This window comes from Physella acuta, unplaced genomic scaffold (genome assembly GCF_028476545.2).
Source record: "Physella acuta isolate Inbredline_101_S28 unplaced genomic scaffold, ASM2847654v3 ptg002377l, whole genome shotgun sequence".
Classification (NCBI taxonomy): Eukaryota; Metazoa; Mollusca; class Gastropoda; family Physidae; genus Physella; species Physella acuta.
The window spans coordinates 34,472-50,000 of NW_026733868.1; the positions used below are offsets into that span (position 1 = coordinate 34,472).

The 15,529-nt window shown below is 33.0% G+C and overlaps 2 protein-coding genes across 2 annotated transcripts; both read right to left on the bottom strand.

Annotated features, from left to right (window-relative positions):
* Positions 1-5,921: 5,921 nt before the first annotated feature.
* Positions 5,922-6,468, bottom strand: LOC131933142 (transmembrane protein 263-like). The gene is made up of 2 exons (XM_059289944.1): positions 6,402-6,468; positions 5,922-6,157 (listed from the first exon to the last, which is right to left on the bottom strand). The coding sequence occupies exons 1-2, from the start codon at positions 6,466-6,468 to the stop codon at positions 5,922-5,924; spliced, it is 303 nt and encodes a 100-aa protein (XP_059145927.1).
* Positions 6,469-10,951: 4,483 nt separating this feature from the next.
* Positions 10,952-15,505, bottom strand: LOC131933138 (uncharacterized). Its single transcript, XM_059289941.1, has 4 exons — positions 15,406-15,505; positions 14,634-14,793; positions 11,867-12,081; positions 10,952-11,125 (listed from the first exon to the last, which is right to left on the bottom strand). The coding sequence occupies exons 2-4, from the start codon at positions 14,787-14,789 to the stop codon at positions 11,080-11,082; spliced, it is 417 nt and encodes a 138-aa protein (XP_059145924.1). The 5' UTR covers positions 14,790-14,793; positions 15,406-15,505; the 3' UTR covers positions 10,952-11,079.
* Positions 15,506-15,529: the final 24 nt, after the last annotated feature.

Sequence of the window (15,529 nt, forward strand, 5' to 3'; positions counted from 1 at the left end):
CAAGATATAAACAAACAGTAGGCGGAGGTGTAGAATTAATTTAATAAATGACGTCACACTTCACGCTACGACTTACGTGACGTGGGGGCGGGTGTTAAAAGTATGACGTCACGTTTCCATTTTAAATGGGTAATTTTTAAATTGAATTAGTTTTAGATGCTAATTTGTAAATGATTGTTTTTGTAAATTTTGTAATAAAAATTGATCATTGTACCTATGCTATTGTTTAGGATTTTTTTCGCTTCAATTTTCATTGTTAATCGTAATTATCGACGCTGTCGGCAAAATCAACATTGATCTAGAAATACATATTATTTTTTGTCAAATCCCTTGGTTAAAGGGAAACAATACGAGTTATATCTTAGAAATGTATTGCAATCAATTAAATAATTTCGACTTGCTAATTATTGGCTGTTATAAATATTGTATTTGTTCAGAGGATGTTTTAAAAACTGAAGTGAATGAGAGTCTTCTAAAATTACTTATCTAAAAGATCTAGGTGATTTATTTCATGTGTGATTTGCAAAGCAGATTAAAATTAGCATGGCTTAACATTCCATGTTTTAAAACATTACCAGCTCATTATTTAATTGATTTTGGGAAATGAAAACCTTATTTTTATCCATTAAATGCACACCATATCTTAATCTAGTTTTAAGCGTTTTCTGCAAGTACGTCAAAATTGAGACAAAGGACAGCAACAACATTTTAAAATGTTATTTATACAAAACATTACAACCCTTTAAGTCTAAGAGCATATGCAATATAAATAAGCTAATATATTTTTAAAAATATTTAAGCATTGTAATGTGCTATTTAGTCATAGTTTTATAATGAAATAAGTAATACAGAAAACTGAATTAATATATTAGGATGCACAGTGGCAGCTGCTAGTACCAGTTAAAATATACACCAACTAGCCACTAACATAAAATAAAAAACATCAACTCTCAATTCAAAATGTAGATATACATCTTTATTGGACATGATTGATACATGCAGGTAATGTTTACATAAATTATTCCATGTCAGGTTTTTAAGCAAAAATATGCACGTTTGCTTCTTGTGTAGTTACTAGAAATAGAACAGTAGAACACACAATTTCTAATAAACAGCTAGCTGGTGACATGATTATAAAATTACAGATAATTTAATCTTCTGTTAAAAAATAACTAGTGGGCTACCCACTTAATTTATAGTTAAACAGTCATCTTACAATCATGAATATTAAAGTTTGTTGGACTACTGTATAAGTAGCTGTATTACATGCCAGATAATAGTCAGAATTTCTGGCCAAACATACTTTATAATATTGTTGTTTCAGGACTACAAACAATTATTTTAAAGCTAGCTGATATGATATGATTATAAAATTACAGGTAATTTTATCTTCTGTTCTTATATAATACCTAGTGGGCTACCCACTTAATTTATGTCAACCTACAATCATTCATACTAAAATTTGTTGGCCTACTGTATAAGTAGATGTATTACATGCCAGCTAATTTCTGGCAAAACATATTTTATTCTATTGGTGATTCAGAATTGCAACCAATTATTTTAAATATAGATAGTTGAAAATTTGAAAGGATTTAACAAATACTTAAAACACTTGGACTATTTTTTCGCAGTAGTAATAATTTTCTTCACACTTTATAGTAATATTAACCATCTAATAAAAAATATATATGTCACATAAATTATGCTGCTATTTTAATTCTCACCAATTACAGTAAGGCCCCAAACCAATCAAAAGTTAGTAGAATTAAAAATCATTAAAATTTGAAATTTCAACACCATTTGAAAACATTTTAAACTTGAAAAAAACATTTTTTTTTCTGTATGCCAGTACGCTTCACTTTACAGTAATTCATGTGTGATAAATGAGAACATCAAGTATTACAAGTCCTCTCAAAAGAGAAATGACAAAATTGTTTTAAAATACTATCCTATTAAAGAAGCAAAAAATAAACTCCCATAACCTTATAATAGAATACTGGGAAAAAAGACTTTAAATAGAAAATGAGCTGGTGAATTTGAAATGGAGCGTTCAAAAATGTATGGCAACAGAGATGTGGTACAATAGAAAGTAACCAACACAATTTTATAAAATTCAACATAAATTGGGAACAAAGAGAATATGTATTGACAAAAACAAAAAAACAAACAAATTTAGTTTTCAAGAAAAAAAAATAACACACAATATCCAAGCTATAGGCTAAAAAGCATTTTTAAGCATTTTTCTGTAAAAAATATTTTTAATGAGACATAAATGTTAAAAGCCATAAATAATTCAAAATAACCAGTGTTTAATCTTTTAGGGACACTATCATTCAAGACTAAAACAAATTTTATACACAAAGGTATAAAATATATAATGAAAAAAAATTTAGGTTACTTTTTTAAATAGAAAATCGCTCATAATATTTTTTAGTTAAGAATAATTTAGGTCTGGTTTCAATATACTAAATTATATTTTGTATTGCTATGATTACTTTTATCACATAGGAGGATATGTAATAAAATGCTTTAACAAAACTACTGCAATATACAGTGAATTTGATTGTTTGTAGAGTATTTGTTTCCAACACCAGAGAAATGCCACAGAATTATGGGTCAAGTTCTTACACAAGAGGTACATTTCTGGTGATGGTTTCATAGATTACAGGAAAATGATGGGGATAATCACAACGAGAAAAAGTATGTAAAAAATATACCATTTGAAAATTTTAAGAGTATACTTTTACAACGACAAATTAAAATGTACACACATGAGACAGGTATCAAAACATTTAAGTTTTTTGGATTAGTCGCCCTAGGTTACAGGCGTTTCATTTGTAACCTGTGACTACAGGTTCCTGAAGGACTTTTTTATACCAGACATACTAGTATAGTGAGTGTATGTATATATATATATATATATATATATATATATATATATATATATATATATATATATATATATATATATAGGGTAAGCCAACCCCCTAAACCTTTCGCTTATGCCCGCTATATGAGTATGAGTGCTGATACCTGTGACTTCATCACAAGAATAAAAAAGTTAAGGACATGCATAGCACAATCTCTGGCCAATAGTTAAGAGAATTACCAAATGAGGAGGATTGAAAATACAGAAGTTGCTAACAAAATATGGTTTCAAGTTATCACTCGTATATTTTGAGATATTGATAAAATAAACAATAACTATAGAAAGATAAAACAATTACTAGTATGATAATTACTTTACAGGTAGATTTTTTTAATGGAAATGAAACAAAAGATGACTTTAAAATTATAACAGAAAAAAGTCAATGTGGCTGATGTAAAGCTATTAGCAAATATAGTGTTGTACCCTGGAAAAATTGAATCAACAAAAGCATTGTGCACCTTGCGGAATAATACAAAGGAAGCTTAAAGTACTTTGTTTTGCTAGCAAAAGAAAAAAATGTAGGTTTTTCAAAAGTTATTCCCCTGAATTATTGTATTACATTGACAAAAAGATTAAGAGATCTGTTAAAATATTATTAATGACAATTTAAAAAAAAATATCTAGCAAAACGTGTCAACTGTTAAGGAATAAATTGACTTAAAAAAAGATACGAACTATGTGGATCAAAATAAATTAAAACAAAAACAAGTCTTAAAAATTTCGATCATGTAGACCTATAAATAGTTATTGATCCCATTTTATTAAAGCAAAAATAAAAATAATTCGAATCAGGTACTGTAAAGTATGAAGAGTACCAACAACACTTATTTATGGGCACTTAAAATTCTCTAAACAATGTATAGGTGCTAAATGAAATGAAAGGATTAGAAAATATACAGCAAATTAAATCAAGATAAATTCACAAGAAAAAAAAACTTTAGAACTTTAATATCTGTTATTAATCTCAAATGTTAGCATGTAAAAATATTTGAAGATACAACCAAAACAAAAAATGTCTTTGGGAATACCCATTATAATATCACAAACAAATGCTTGCATCTAAGGATGAATACTGATGGAAACAAGTCTTTTTATTGTTACTCGAACCAAAAAAGATCTAAATATTTAATGTAAAAACTTTTTTACTGTTCTTAATTAAAAAAAACAACAAAAAAAACGACACATTTTAAAACGAAACAACACATAATGAAATTGTATTACCCCCGTCAAGTAGAAAATATACTGAAAAACATTGATCAAGACAAAATTTATATTTGAAAAAAAGAATAATGAACATGCTGGCATGTGTTTTAAGAAGAAGATTAAGGTAAATATTCAGAGAAAAAAAAAACAAGTTATTGATGAGTATATAGAAATGTGGTCTCATTTCAAACAACTAAGACAACAATTCTTTTGTGAAATAAAAAAAAAACACACTCACACTAAGGAATAAATCATAAACAATTCTCTTCTATAAGATGATAAATTAAAATTAACAAACTTATTTACCTATTACTTTTGTTTGAAAAAATATTAACCAAGTCTTGCTCAGATCAGATGGATATGGCAATTATAGATATGTTTTAGAAGAAAATGAATCTTTGAAAAAAACACTCCACACAGGGCTTGAAAAAATACCTTTTAGCCTTAACCTCCATTTAATATGGTACCTGAAGAGCTTAGTGGACACAACGCACACCCTAGAGAACTGCTTTGGGAATTAATGAACAAAACAGTGAGCGAGAAATTCCTGCTTAAAAATACAAATAGCTAATTAGGCTGAATCTTGGACTACTATATAATATATATAAAATAATTTACCGACTGAGGTAAACTGCATTACACAAAATAACATGAGAATTAAAACATTAGTAAATCATTGAAACACTTGTTAATCATAGTAATACAATTCGACTTATTTACACATGAATCATTGTTTCAGCCAGTAATAAAATAGCAGTTAAAATACTGTCTAATCCTTACTGAGCTAAGTTAAAATAAATGTTCTGATTCATACAGGGGAAGAAGAAGAAAAAAAATCCAAGTCACAGACTGCAAGAGCTGCCTTAGGTTTGGAGTCAGATGATCCATCTTATGTTTATAGATCAGATTTTTTAAATTTAAACAAAAATTTTTTTTTTAGACTAGAGGTGTAAAATAAATTGTAAATAAAAAGAAAAATTAAATGCAATAACATATTTTCCTTCATCTTTGAAGATCACTTTGTCAAATAGTTTTAAATAACAAAAAATGCTATTTAGTAAAAATAAAATCGTTGTGACAAATGAGATTTTTAATCAGAAATATACTTGTAGAACAGCAGCTCATAAGGCATATTGTTCTGAAGGTTTTTATAAAAATGTTTGATGTGTGTAGATGAACGTCTGACCAGTCGAAGAACTTTACATTAATATGTGCATATTTAAATATTATTCAACAGTTTTTCAAGGTTTTAATTTCTGCACATAGTAATCACTACAGAATACAATTAAAGCAAATCTGCTTACAAAATAACATAGATTTTGAGACAATTACAAACATTCAATGTTGCTTCAAAATTTTACTTTGTAATTTTTAACACCACATAGAACAGTACGTACATAATTTTCTTTGTTTATTCTCTTTATCAGAAAATAAACTTTATTCATCAAATCTGGATTGGAAATTGCATTTTAAAAAATATTTTTATCATATCAATTCAAGATAAATATTTTTCTTCACCAAAATCTTTTGATACATTTGAGGATTAATACTGAATTTCAAAACATTTTTTAAACCAGTATAAAGTGTCTTAACCCACCATAGCATTAATACTGGCTGAGAAAGTTGGTTGGTGCATAAGACATACATAAATAATACATTATGATAATACAATGTTACCAGATAAAATACATTAATATTCAAATCTCCAAACTCACATTTCAAAACTCAGCTGATGCAAGCACACCTTTATGTTGAAATTACAAGACACAGGAACAGCACAGTAACCACATCATTCCTTTTTGTCTTTTTTTGAAGTAAATGGCACTGAAACAGAAGGTATAGGGAGCTTGCTAGCCACGGCTGCACCTGCGTCCAGTGTTTTGTGCGCAACAGCAGAGCCAACATCTAGTGTTTTTCCAGCCACCCACTTGACCCCGCCCACACCGTAGCCCACGGCTCCTGAAGCTGTGCTGTATATCCCACTGGACATTCTCCACAGGAAGCCACCAGAGGGCTGTGCTGCTTCTGAAGAGTCACATTTCAATAGAGATTAAAAGTTTAACCACACCATTTAAGGAAATGAAACAAATTTACATGCTGTTAAACTAGCAAATCATGGCCTTGCTTATCATTTGAATGATATTCTAATTTATTTTAAGCACCAAGTAGTTTCCAAACAGCATTACAATTAAGGAAGTGATAAATTTATTTTTATTAGGGCCTATACATTTTTTTTTAAAAGCATTCAATAGTAATGAGTTTGACATACCTGGTGTGATATCTGATTTTTTATCTGCTGATGAATATGATTTCTGGGATATGGCAGTGTCACCCATAGCGCTGAAATCTTTAATTCTTACAGAAAAAACCACACCTAGAATACAAAAGGGCCTGTAAAGAAACAAAGCATTACATAAGGATATTTTAACCCAGAAACTGAATATTATAAGTACAGCGTGTTATTGTGTAATTGAATCTAGTACTGGAGCCAGAAACTAGTGAAACATAAATAAAGTAAATAACTAGTGAAACATAAATAAAGTAAAATAATAGGCCCTAATTAATTCAGGTTACTTTGCAGCGATTATTCCTAACATAAGACAAGAAGTATAGACCTGTGGATCTAGATCTAGTTATGACAGAGAATACTGTACAGCTGTCTCTGCCTATAATTATACTATAATAACCAAGTGAGTGTAGTACTGTAATATTACTACAAACTACAATAGACTACAATGTCAATCACTCAATGTGTTGTACTTTTAACAGTAACTTCACATTATTATAGATTATAATATAGATCTAATTCTAGTACTTAGTACAAAATGACTGGACAATGAGAATGTGTCATTTGTTGACTGACAAATAACTTAATAACTAACTGTAACTACAGTGACAAATTTTTTAGACTTTAGATCTTCTGAGTCTATTTACTAAATACTTAGTCTTGATTCGGATATAGATTCTAGATCTAGATTACCAACTTTGTTTTGTAACCTCAACTGAACTTGGACCTTGTTTGCTTGGTCAACCAGTGGCCAACGAGTCTACTCAAAAAACAAAAGAAAAAGACAGTACTCTCAGTCTTGAACTTAATCTTAAAGGCCTATTTGGATTTGAGTTTACCTCTCTTAAAAATGTTGTTTTAAATATTGCGGCAATGACGTATTATACGATGAGAGTGATAATTCGTTTCAATGATGACATGTAGCATAACAAAGATGTGTTAGGAACACAATATTGAGAAACTGCCACGTTCTAGATCGTGCTTCGGTGTTGATGTGTACGTTCATGACCTAGTTTTATTTATAACTTTGTGTTGATGATTGGTTCAAGCTATAATTGAACTTTTTCGTTAAAGAGCGACTGTTTGTAAAATCAGCTGACGAAATGCAAAATAAATTTTGTTAAATCTTTTTATTGTCTTACTGACCGAAATTAGTATGACGACATATAGATCTAGGCCTTTACTGATTTTATAGGTTCGGAAGGAGGGATCAATTTTGCTTAACTGCGCACTAATTTAGGTCGTAAACTTTTTGTTTTGTTTTTGTTTTTGCGAACAATAGTGTACGGTTTTTCTTGAAACAAGCTAACTGGCGTGTCGGCCTACTATTTCATTTGGCCTATAAAATTACTGAACACAGCTGTTTTAATGTTGATATGATTGTCGATTTTGTGCCATGGCCAAGCGGATTTAAAGCGATTTTATAATTATTTGTACGTTTTAAAAAAAAAAAAAACAATTTAAAAAAAAAGCAACATCAAATAAAGAGGTTAAGCCTTTTGAAGCATGAAAAAAAGTTGAAATATTATTTTGTATTGAATTAAACAAGAAAAAATGTGATATTATAAAACAATTAATGAGATTTTATTTTATACTCATCTCTCTACCATAAAAACGTATCTCAAGTTCTTTCAATTGATGAGGCTATCTGACCAATCAAGTAGTGTTTTAAATATACATCACAATAGCCTACATACATGATACACACTACATACATATACACACACTAAAACACACATATAAGCTACACCAGTGGCGTAACCAGGATCTTCTCATGGGGGGGGGTCCAATTTTTACCCGGGGACAAACTTTCGATTTGCACCCCCCCCCCCCCCTCAAACTTTCGATTTGCACCCCCTCATACTTTTTATATATAGCGAGGGGTCTATGGGGGGGGGGGGGGGTTATGACCCCCCCCCCTAACCTCCCTGTCTACGCCACTGAGCTACACATTACAAAATAAGTCATGTTTTACTTTCTTGTGTACGCAGTTTAGAGGGAGCATTGTACTTGTCAAAATTTTTTAAAAAAAAATCGAGATTTTAATAATCTCGACGTTTACACCTTCCCGAGTCTGGTAAAACTTAGTTATGCAACTTTGTCTGTGTTTGCACGATAACATAGTACCGTCTCAGTTAAGTTGACGAACATTCATATATAACTAGGCATGCTGCCCAGCTTCGCTTAGGCTTTCGAAAACATTGAGAATTTGAATGCTTAATTAATTCGCCCATATAAGGCGCTGGTCAGTCGAGGTCAGTTTTGACCCCCTCATCGTAGACTTTTTGGCCAACCGGCCCCCGTGTTCTGTCGCCCCAAGGCAAGATCCTGCCAAATTTGTAGCGCCTGCGGCGCCGGGAAGTGCCCTATCGGGCACCCGACAACTTAGCTTTATAGATCATCTAGATCTAGAATCTCTAGATCTAGATTATCTAGAATATCTAGATCGAGATCAATATCTAGATCTAGAATCTCTAGATCTAGAATCCAAATAGATAAAAATAATTTTTTTAAGTTTAGGCCGAGAAAATCGTATTGTATACATTTCATAGCGTACATAGCTCTAAATCATATTTGAATGAAATAGTTCATTTCTTTTTATTCTAAACTCGGAAGATGACGTCATCAGTTTTGTGCTCTTTTTTAGTGTGACGTCATTGTTAAATGCGTTCTTGTCTCAAGTTTATACACTTTTCCGGTTGCATAAATAATACTGTTTCTCTACATTCGAATACGCCTTTATTTTTTATTTTTCTTCTTTACATAATTTTGTGGTTATACATTTAAAACATCTAACATTTTTTTCAATAAAAGTCCGTAAAAAGTTCTTCATATATCGCTGCCGATTCTGACATGATGTCCGGCGAAAATATTTTGCGGACAGAGAGATGTGCGAACGTGGCCCATTATAGATTTAGATTTTGAGCGATTTCCGGTAACCGGAAGTGGTACATTAAAAGCCAATAACCTGAATAACGTTAGGTGGACGAAATTTCACACGTTAGTATTGCATTGTATGCACATGTTTCTATAAACGTTTGAACGATTTCCAGTTAATTTTAGTGTTGGAAGGGATGCCCTCCAACTAAGTATACGTGTCAACTGGTTATGCGCCATTTCAGTCTGCTTTTCTTTTTGGATTTGCTTCCATATCCTTTGTCCGACCAAGAACAAACTACAAGGCAGCAGTTGTTTGATTTTGGAGTTTTCTCTCCTAGAAGTTTTTCGGTTTAGCAAACATGAGCTTTACCGACTTGACCACGCTGACCCCTACCGGATGTAGTAATTTACTCTATTTACATAGGAACACGACTAGAGTAGGCCTACTGTTTCAGTTTAGTAGACGGTATAAGATCGTAAACTTATACCTCGATCATTTTTGAGTCACCGGAAATGGTACATAACTATGTTTCCCGTTTCTAAAATACCGATTAATTGATCACCGTTTCAATTTTTTCATAAAAATCTCTTTATAGGTATTAGCTCCAGTAGATTTATTTCAATTTTTAAACAATTTCCGGTAATCGAAAGGGGTAATTTTCTTTTCCGATTTCTTATAAACCTTCAGAATTTGATTTTATATCATAATTTCATGACGTGCAGCATATTGTAAGAATTTTTCGCGTCCATGTGTTTTCGCATAAAAAAAAAACCAAAACCAAAACAGCACCGGGTCATAAACTTCTATATTTCTCTATAGCCCGGTAGCACTAGAAAAGCGATCAAAACCATTACTATGATACAGAATAGACGAAAAAATTAGGAAGCTCACTCCCGCTTTAATTTTGGACGAGTTTGTAGGAAGATGTTTAGAATTGCGACAACATACAGATTAATGAAAATAGTTTGACTACATAATATTCTACTTTTCAGTAATCGTGTAAAATTGTCGTTCTTGCCTTTGTTTTTACGGTCAAAGGAATACAAGTCATGAAATATTTACAGTTTAAGTAAATAAGAGTGTAGCCCCATGAATATTAAAAAAAATTACCCCAGTGCATTCGAAAGGGGGTGGGGGTGTTCCGATTTTTATGACATTTGTGTGACGAGCGGGAAGGGACACCTTTCTGCATTATAAAACGTAATGTTAGAAACTGAATTCTCGCCGTTCTTTCGCATTTTAAACAGATTGTTTAAACTGTAATGGAAATCGATTAATATACTCAATGTTGACCGATCTCATTACATATTTGAGAATGAAGTCGATGTAAAAAACATAATAACAAGAAATTGAAATTTTGAGGAGGTTTTTGGCTGAGATATGACGTCCGATCAGACTTTTTTTTCTTCTGCTTGTAATAATATAGAAGATACATAATTTAACTAGTGTCCACCCCCCCCCCCCCCCCAAATAAAAAATAAGTACATTTTCATGTGCCCTTTCTTCCGGAGAAAAATGTCTGCGGACGAAGCGTGACATCGTTTTTGGATGATCCTTAAAATTTAAACACAAAGACAAGTGAAACAAATCCCACAAGGTAGCTAAAAGCTTCCAGTTAGCCTATTACAAGACATGTAATCACAACAAAACGTTTTTCAAAATTCTGATAAAAGATTTTATTTAATATCAGTAAAAAAAAATCATATTGTAGATCTACATCTCGTTTTCTCTGCTTCAATCACAGAAATCGACTTTCATGCTTGAAATAATTCAAACATTTTAACCGTGAATTTGGTCAATGTCGTGGAATAAAATAATCCAGTATCTGAAAAAATAAAAGTTTGTTTTATTTAACGAATCAATTCTCAATCAATAAATGTAATACACATGTTAAAAGATTATTTGTGTTTTGGGCTATACACTACACATACGATTAAGCGGACTAAAACTTTAGAAAAAAATCACTTCAGATTAGTCGAAATTTAAAAGTTCAACTACTGTACAGTTTCACAGGTTATAGGATACTTTAAGAGGGTTTGGTCAGAGGTCAGAGCGTACGAGTACTAACCCGAAAATCTCAAGTTCGGATCCCGTGCTCGAGTCCGTAAGACGCCCACCCAACTCTGACGGGCACTGGGCATAGTGCTGAGCACACTATCTATTTATCGAGGTCACAGAAACAGGTGAACTCTACTTCATTTGGACCGCCAGACCCGAGAGGGTAAAGAGATACAAGAGAAGAAAAATAATTGATTCCGCCCTACCCAGAGTTTCTTTCAGGCATATATTCGCCCCCTCTCTCCGGACTAATATATATATATATATATATATATATATATATATATATATATATATATATATATATATATATATATATATATATATATATATATATATATATATATATATATATATATATATATATATATATTTATATATATATATATATATATAAGAACCCCCCCCCCCCTTTCCGGAAATTTAAGCTCCCCATCCCCGGAAATTTAAGCTACCCCCCCCCCCTTGGAAAAAAAAGTGTATGAAAAAAACAGAGCTTTTGACTGACCTGACAAATTCGAACTCGCTGACCGTGCCGCTGCCGTCCCCATCCATGAGGCCGTAGAAGTTGTCGAAGTCGTGCTGGTCGAGATGGTGGTCACCGTCGACATCGTAGACGTCGTAGATGGAGTGGGCGACGTCCAGAAGCTCGGGGGTGTGGGAGGCGACGTAGGTGGTGTACTCGTGTCTGGTGATTCTGCCGTCGTGGTTGGTGTCGTATTTCTGGGGGAGAGAACAGCAAGGGAGGTAATTATACAGGTGGTAGTGGCAGGGGCGATAATACGGAGGTTTTAATTGTGAGTAGAGAAAGGGGCGGGGTATATCGTGGAGTAAGTTGAATTTGTGAATGGATAATGGGGCTGGGAATATCATAGAGTAAGTTGTATTTGTGGATGGATAGGTGGGGCTAGGCATATTTATAGTCGATCTGGAAGAAGAATTAATTTATTAATACCAGAACTTTATATACGTTTTTAAAAGCGGCGACTGAGAATCATAGGGTTTTAAATGAATATTCCTATAAAGGTGTTTCAAATATTTAGCGTGTTGCACTTGATTGCTAATTAGTAAAGTCAATGGTTCAAATGCTTGGGCTCGAGTCAGTAGGACTTCTTTTAGTTTATCCCCTTCTAATGGGTACCGAATCTAGCTGGGGATAGTTAAAATGGCTGTTAGGTCAAAAATTGTATATTACTTGGCTTCTACAAACGTGTTAAAATTCTAGAGGGACCCTAAGTTTATCTACGTTCTACAATACAAAGTATGAATAAAACACAACTTGGGAATTCTTCCATTATATATATGGCACCCCGTCAAAAGAGCGCACGACAAAAGAGCGCCGACATAAGAGCGCAGACAAAAGAGCGCCGACATAAGAGCGCCGACATAAGAGCGCACTAATTTCCCGACAAAAGAGCGCCGACATAAGAGCGCAAACTAAAAATTGAAAAACCAGATTTAATAAATAGGAACATGAAAATTAACTCAGATCAGATGGCATCGTTTGACGTTGAATCTTTATTGTTTCATTAAAAAACCAATTGTTCAGTTTCTTTAACTAAAAAACTGGTATAATCAACGTGAAGTCCAATTATTCAAAACGCAATCTAATAACACATACAAAGATTTTAAATGTTAGGCTCAAGTGAGAATATAAACTGAAATGAAATGTAACAAAATGAAAATAAGTTTAAATCAATAAAACGTTTCTTTATAGTTGCATTTATATTGCTGTGTTGTGGGCTATACCTCGCAAGTAGTCCATCATTGAATCATTAGCATAGGTTGAAGCAATCCCCTGCAATCTTTGGTTCAGCTGAACATAATTGTTCTTTGAAGCTTCTGGTTGATTAACTCCAGCTAGATGACGTTCCAGTTTGATTTCGATGTGATCTTTGACGTATGCCGACAAATGAGGTGCTACTTCCATCGAGAATTCCTTCTCTGGCTTGTATAATCTGCGTTGGTTTTTCCCTTCCACTGCCCGTTTTCACATAGCCGAAACAACTTAGCCGGATCAGGAGCGTGATTGTGTTTCGATGATGATATAACAACATTGTTCAGCATTTTTATCCGTCCTCTAAATGTCGTGCTTCCATCAGCATTTGCTCTGTCCTGTCTATATCTGTAGCCTTCGACTAATATAATAACCTTCCCTTTCTGTGCTTCGATCTTCTCCATGTTACTTGGGTTAGAAATATTTTCAAACTGCATTCATAACATATTAACCATTATTTATATAAATAAACACGTCGTTTTATCGTACCGCCGATTGTTTAATTAAAACAAGTGTTAACCATGTCATATAAGTTTAGCATACAACATGTGTTATTTTAATTGGCTGCGCTCTTATGTCGGCGCTCTTTTGTCTGCGCTCTTTTGTTGGCGCTCTTATGTCGGCGCTCTTTTGTCTGCGCTCTTATGTCGGCGCTCTTATGTCGGCGCTCTTTTGTCTGCGCTCTTATGTCGGCGCTCTTTTGTCGTGCGCTCTTTTGACGGGTCACCTATATATATATACATATATGTATATACATATATATATATATATATATATATATATATATATATATATATATATATATATATATATATATATATATATATATAAGAACCCCCCCCCTTTCCGGAAATTTAAGTTCCCCATCCCCGGAAATTTAAGCTACCCCCCCCTCCCCCTTGGAAAAAAAGTGGGTACCGAATCTAGCTGGGGATAGTAAAAATGACTGGACATAGTGTTGACCACAATATACCAGCATGTGGTTAAAGAAACTGGTGGACTCAACTTCATCGCACCTATGGGCTGTTAGGTCTAAAATTGTATATTACTTGGCTTCTACAAACGTGTTAAAATTCTAGAGGGACCCTAAGTTTATCTACGTTCTACAATACAAAGTCAGAATAAAACACAACTTGGGAATGCTTCCATTATAATGGCAATCTTGGCAATTAATTATGATTGTCTAATTACCATAAATGTTATTCACCTTAAATAATTTAAAGTTAATTAACTAAATTGTCGTAGTCGAATGATAGAGCATACGACTTCTAACTCAATATTCTCAAGTTCGAATCCGCCCCCCCCCCAACCTATGTCCTCGTACAAATCGTGCCCCTCACCCCATACCCTCGAATAAATCGTGCCCGCCCCCACCCCACATCCTCTTACTAATCTTGCCCCCACCCCATATCCTCGTACAAATCGTGCCCCTCATCCCATGCCCTAGTACAAATAGTGCCCCCCCCCCCCAACCTACTTTCGCAGTGACAGGACTCACCTGGAAGCTCAGATGGACCTCGTTGATGTCCACGATGTGGTCATTGTTGACGTCGACGTCGTGAAACATGGCCGTGGCCGTCTGGTTGAAGAGGGCGTCATTCTGGGCCAAGGTCAAGGCCGGGAGCACAAGGAGGAGAGCGTATAGGAGCGACATGATTCTGGAACAATGGAACAAAAATAGGACATCTTTATGGAGTATTGGAACACAAGAGCGACATGTTTATGGAACACAGAACTGCGTCTTTGCTACAATTTTATACTCAGTGCTAACTTAATCAGTAGCAAACAAAATAAGTTAACTAAAGTTATATTATAATTACGTAAACTAAATAGGGCCTACATAATTTAAAAAAAAAACAACAACCAAATTTCGCTAACGTTCAACAAAATTGTCCAAAACTTACTATTTACCTATTAACCACAGTTTACAAAATCTTTAGTTTTAGACGAGTTGTATCGCCGAGAATATTTATTTTTTCACAGTTCAAAATAAAACAAATTAATAAAAAATCAAACAAAATAATATTAAGAATTAATAAACAATAATAACAAACAAATTTTTTTTTATTATTTTAAATATTTAGCTAAAAAATTACTAAATTACAGAAATATTCTGACTGGCAAAACTAATTATCTTAAAAACATTCAGCTAAAAAAACAACATCCCCAAATTATCGAAGTATTCTGACTGCAAAACTAATTAACAAAGTACCCAAAAATTTAACTGTCTAAAAAATCCAGAAATGAAAAAAAACAGTTCTAATGTCTACCTTGACTCACGTAAAATGGAATCAGGTGTGCTAATCTGTCCCAGGTATTTATTGAGTCTGTGGTCACGATCCTGACCTACTAGCCCACGTTACAAACGCCTCTGATATTGTAGAAAAAAAAATT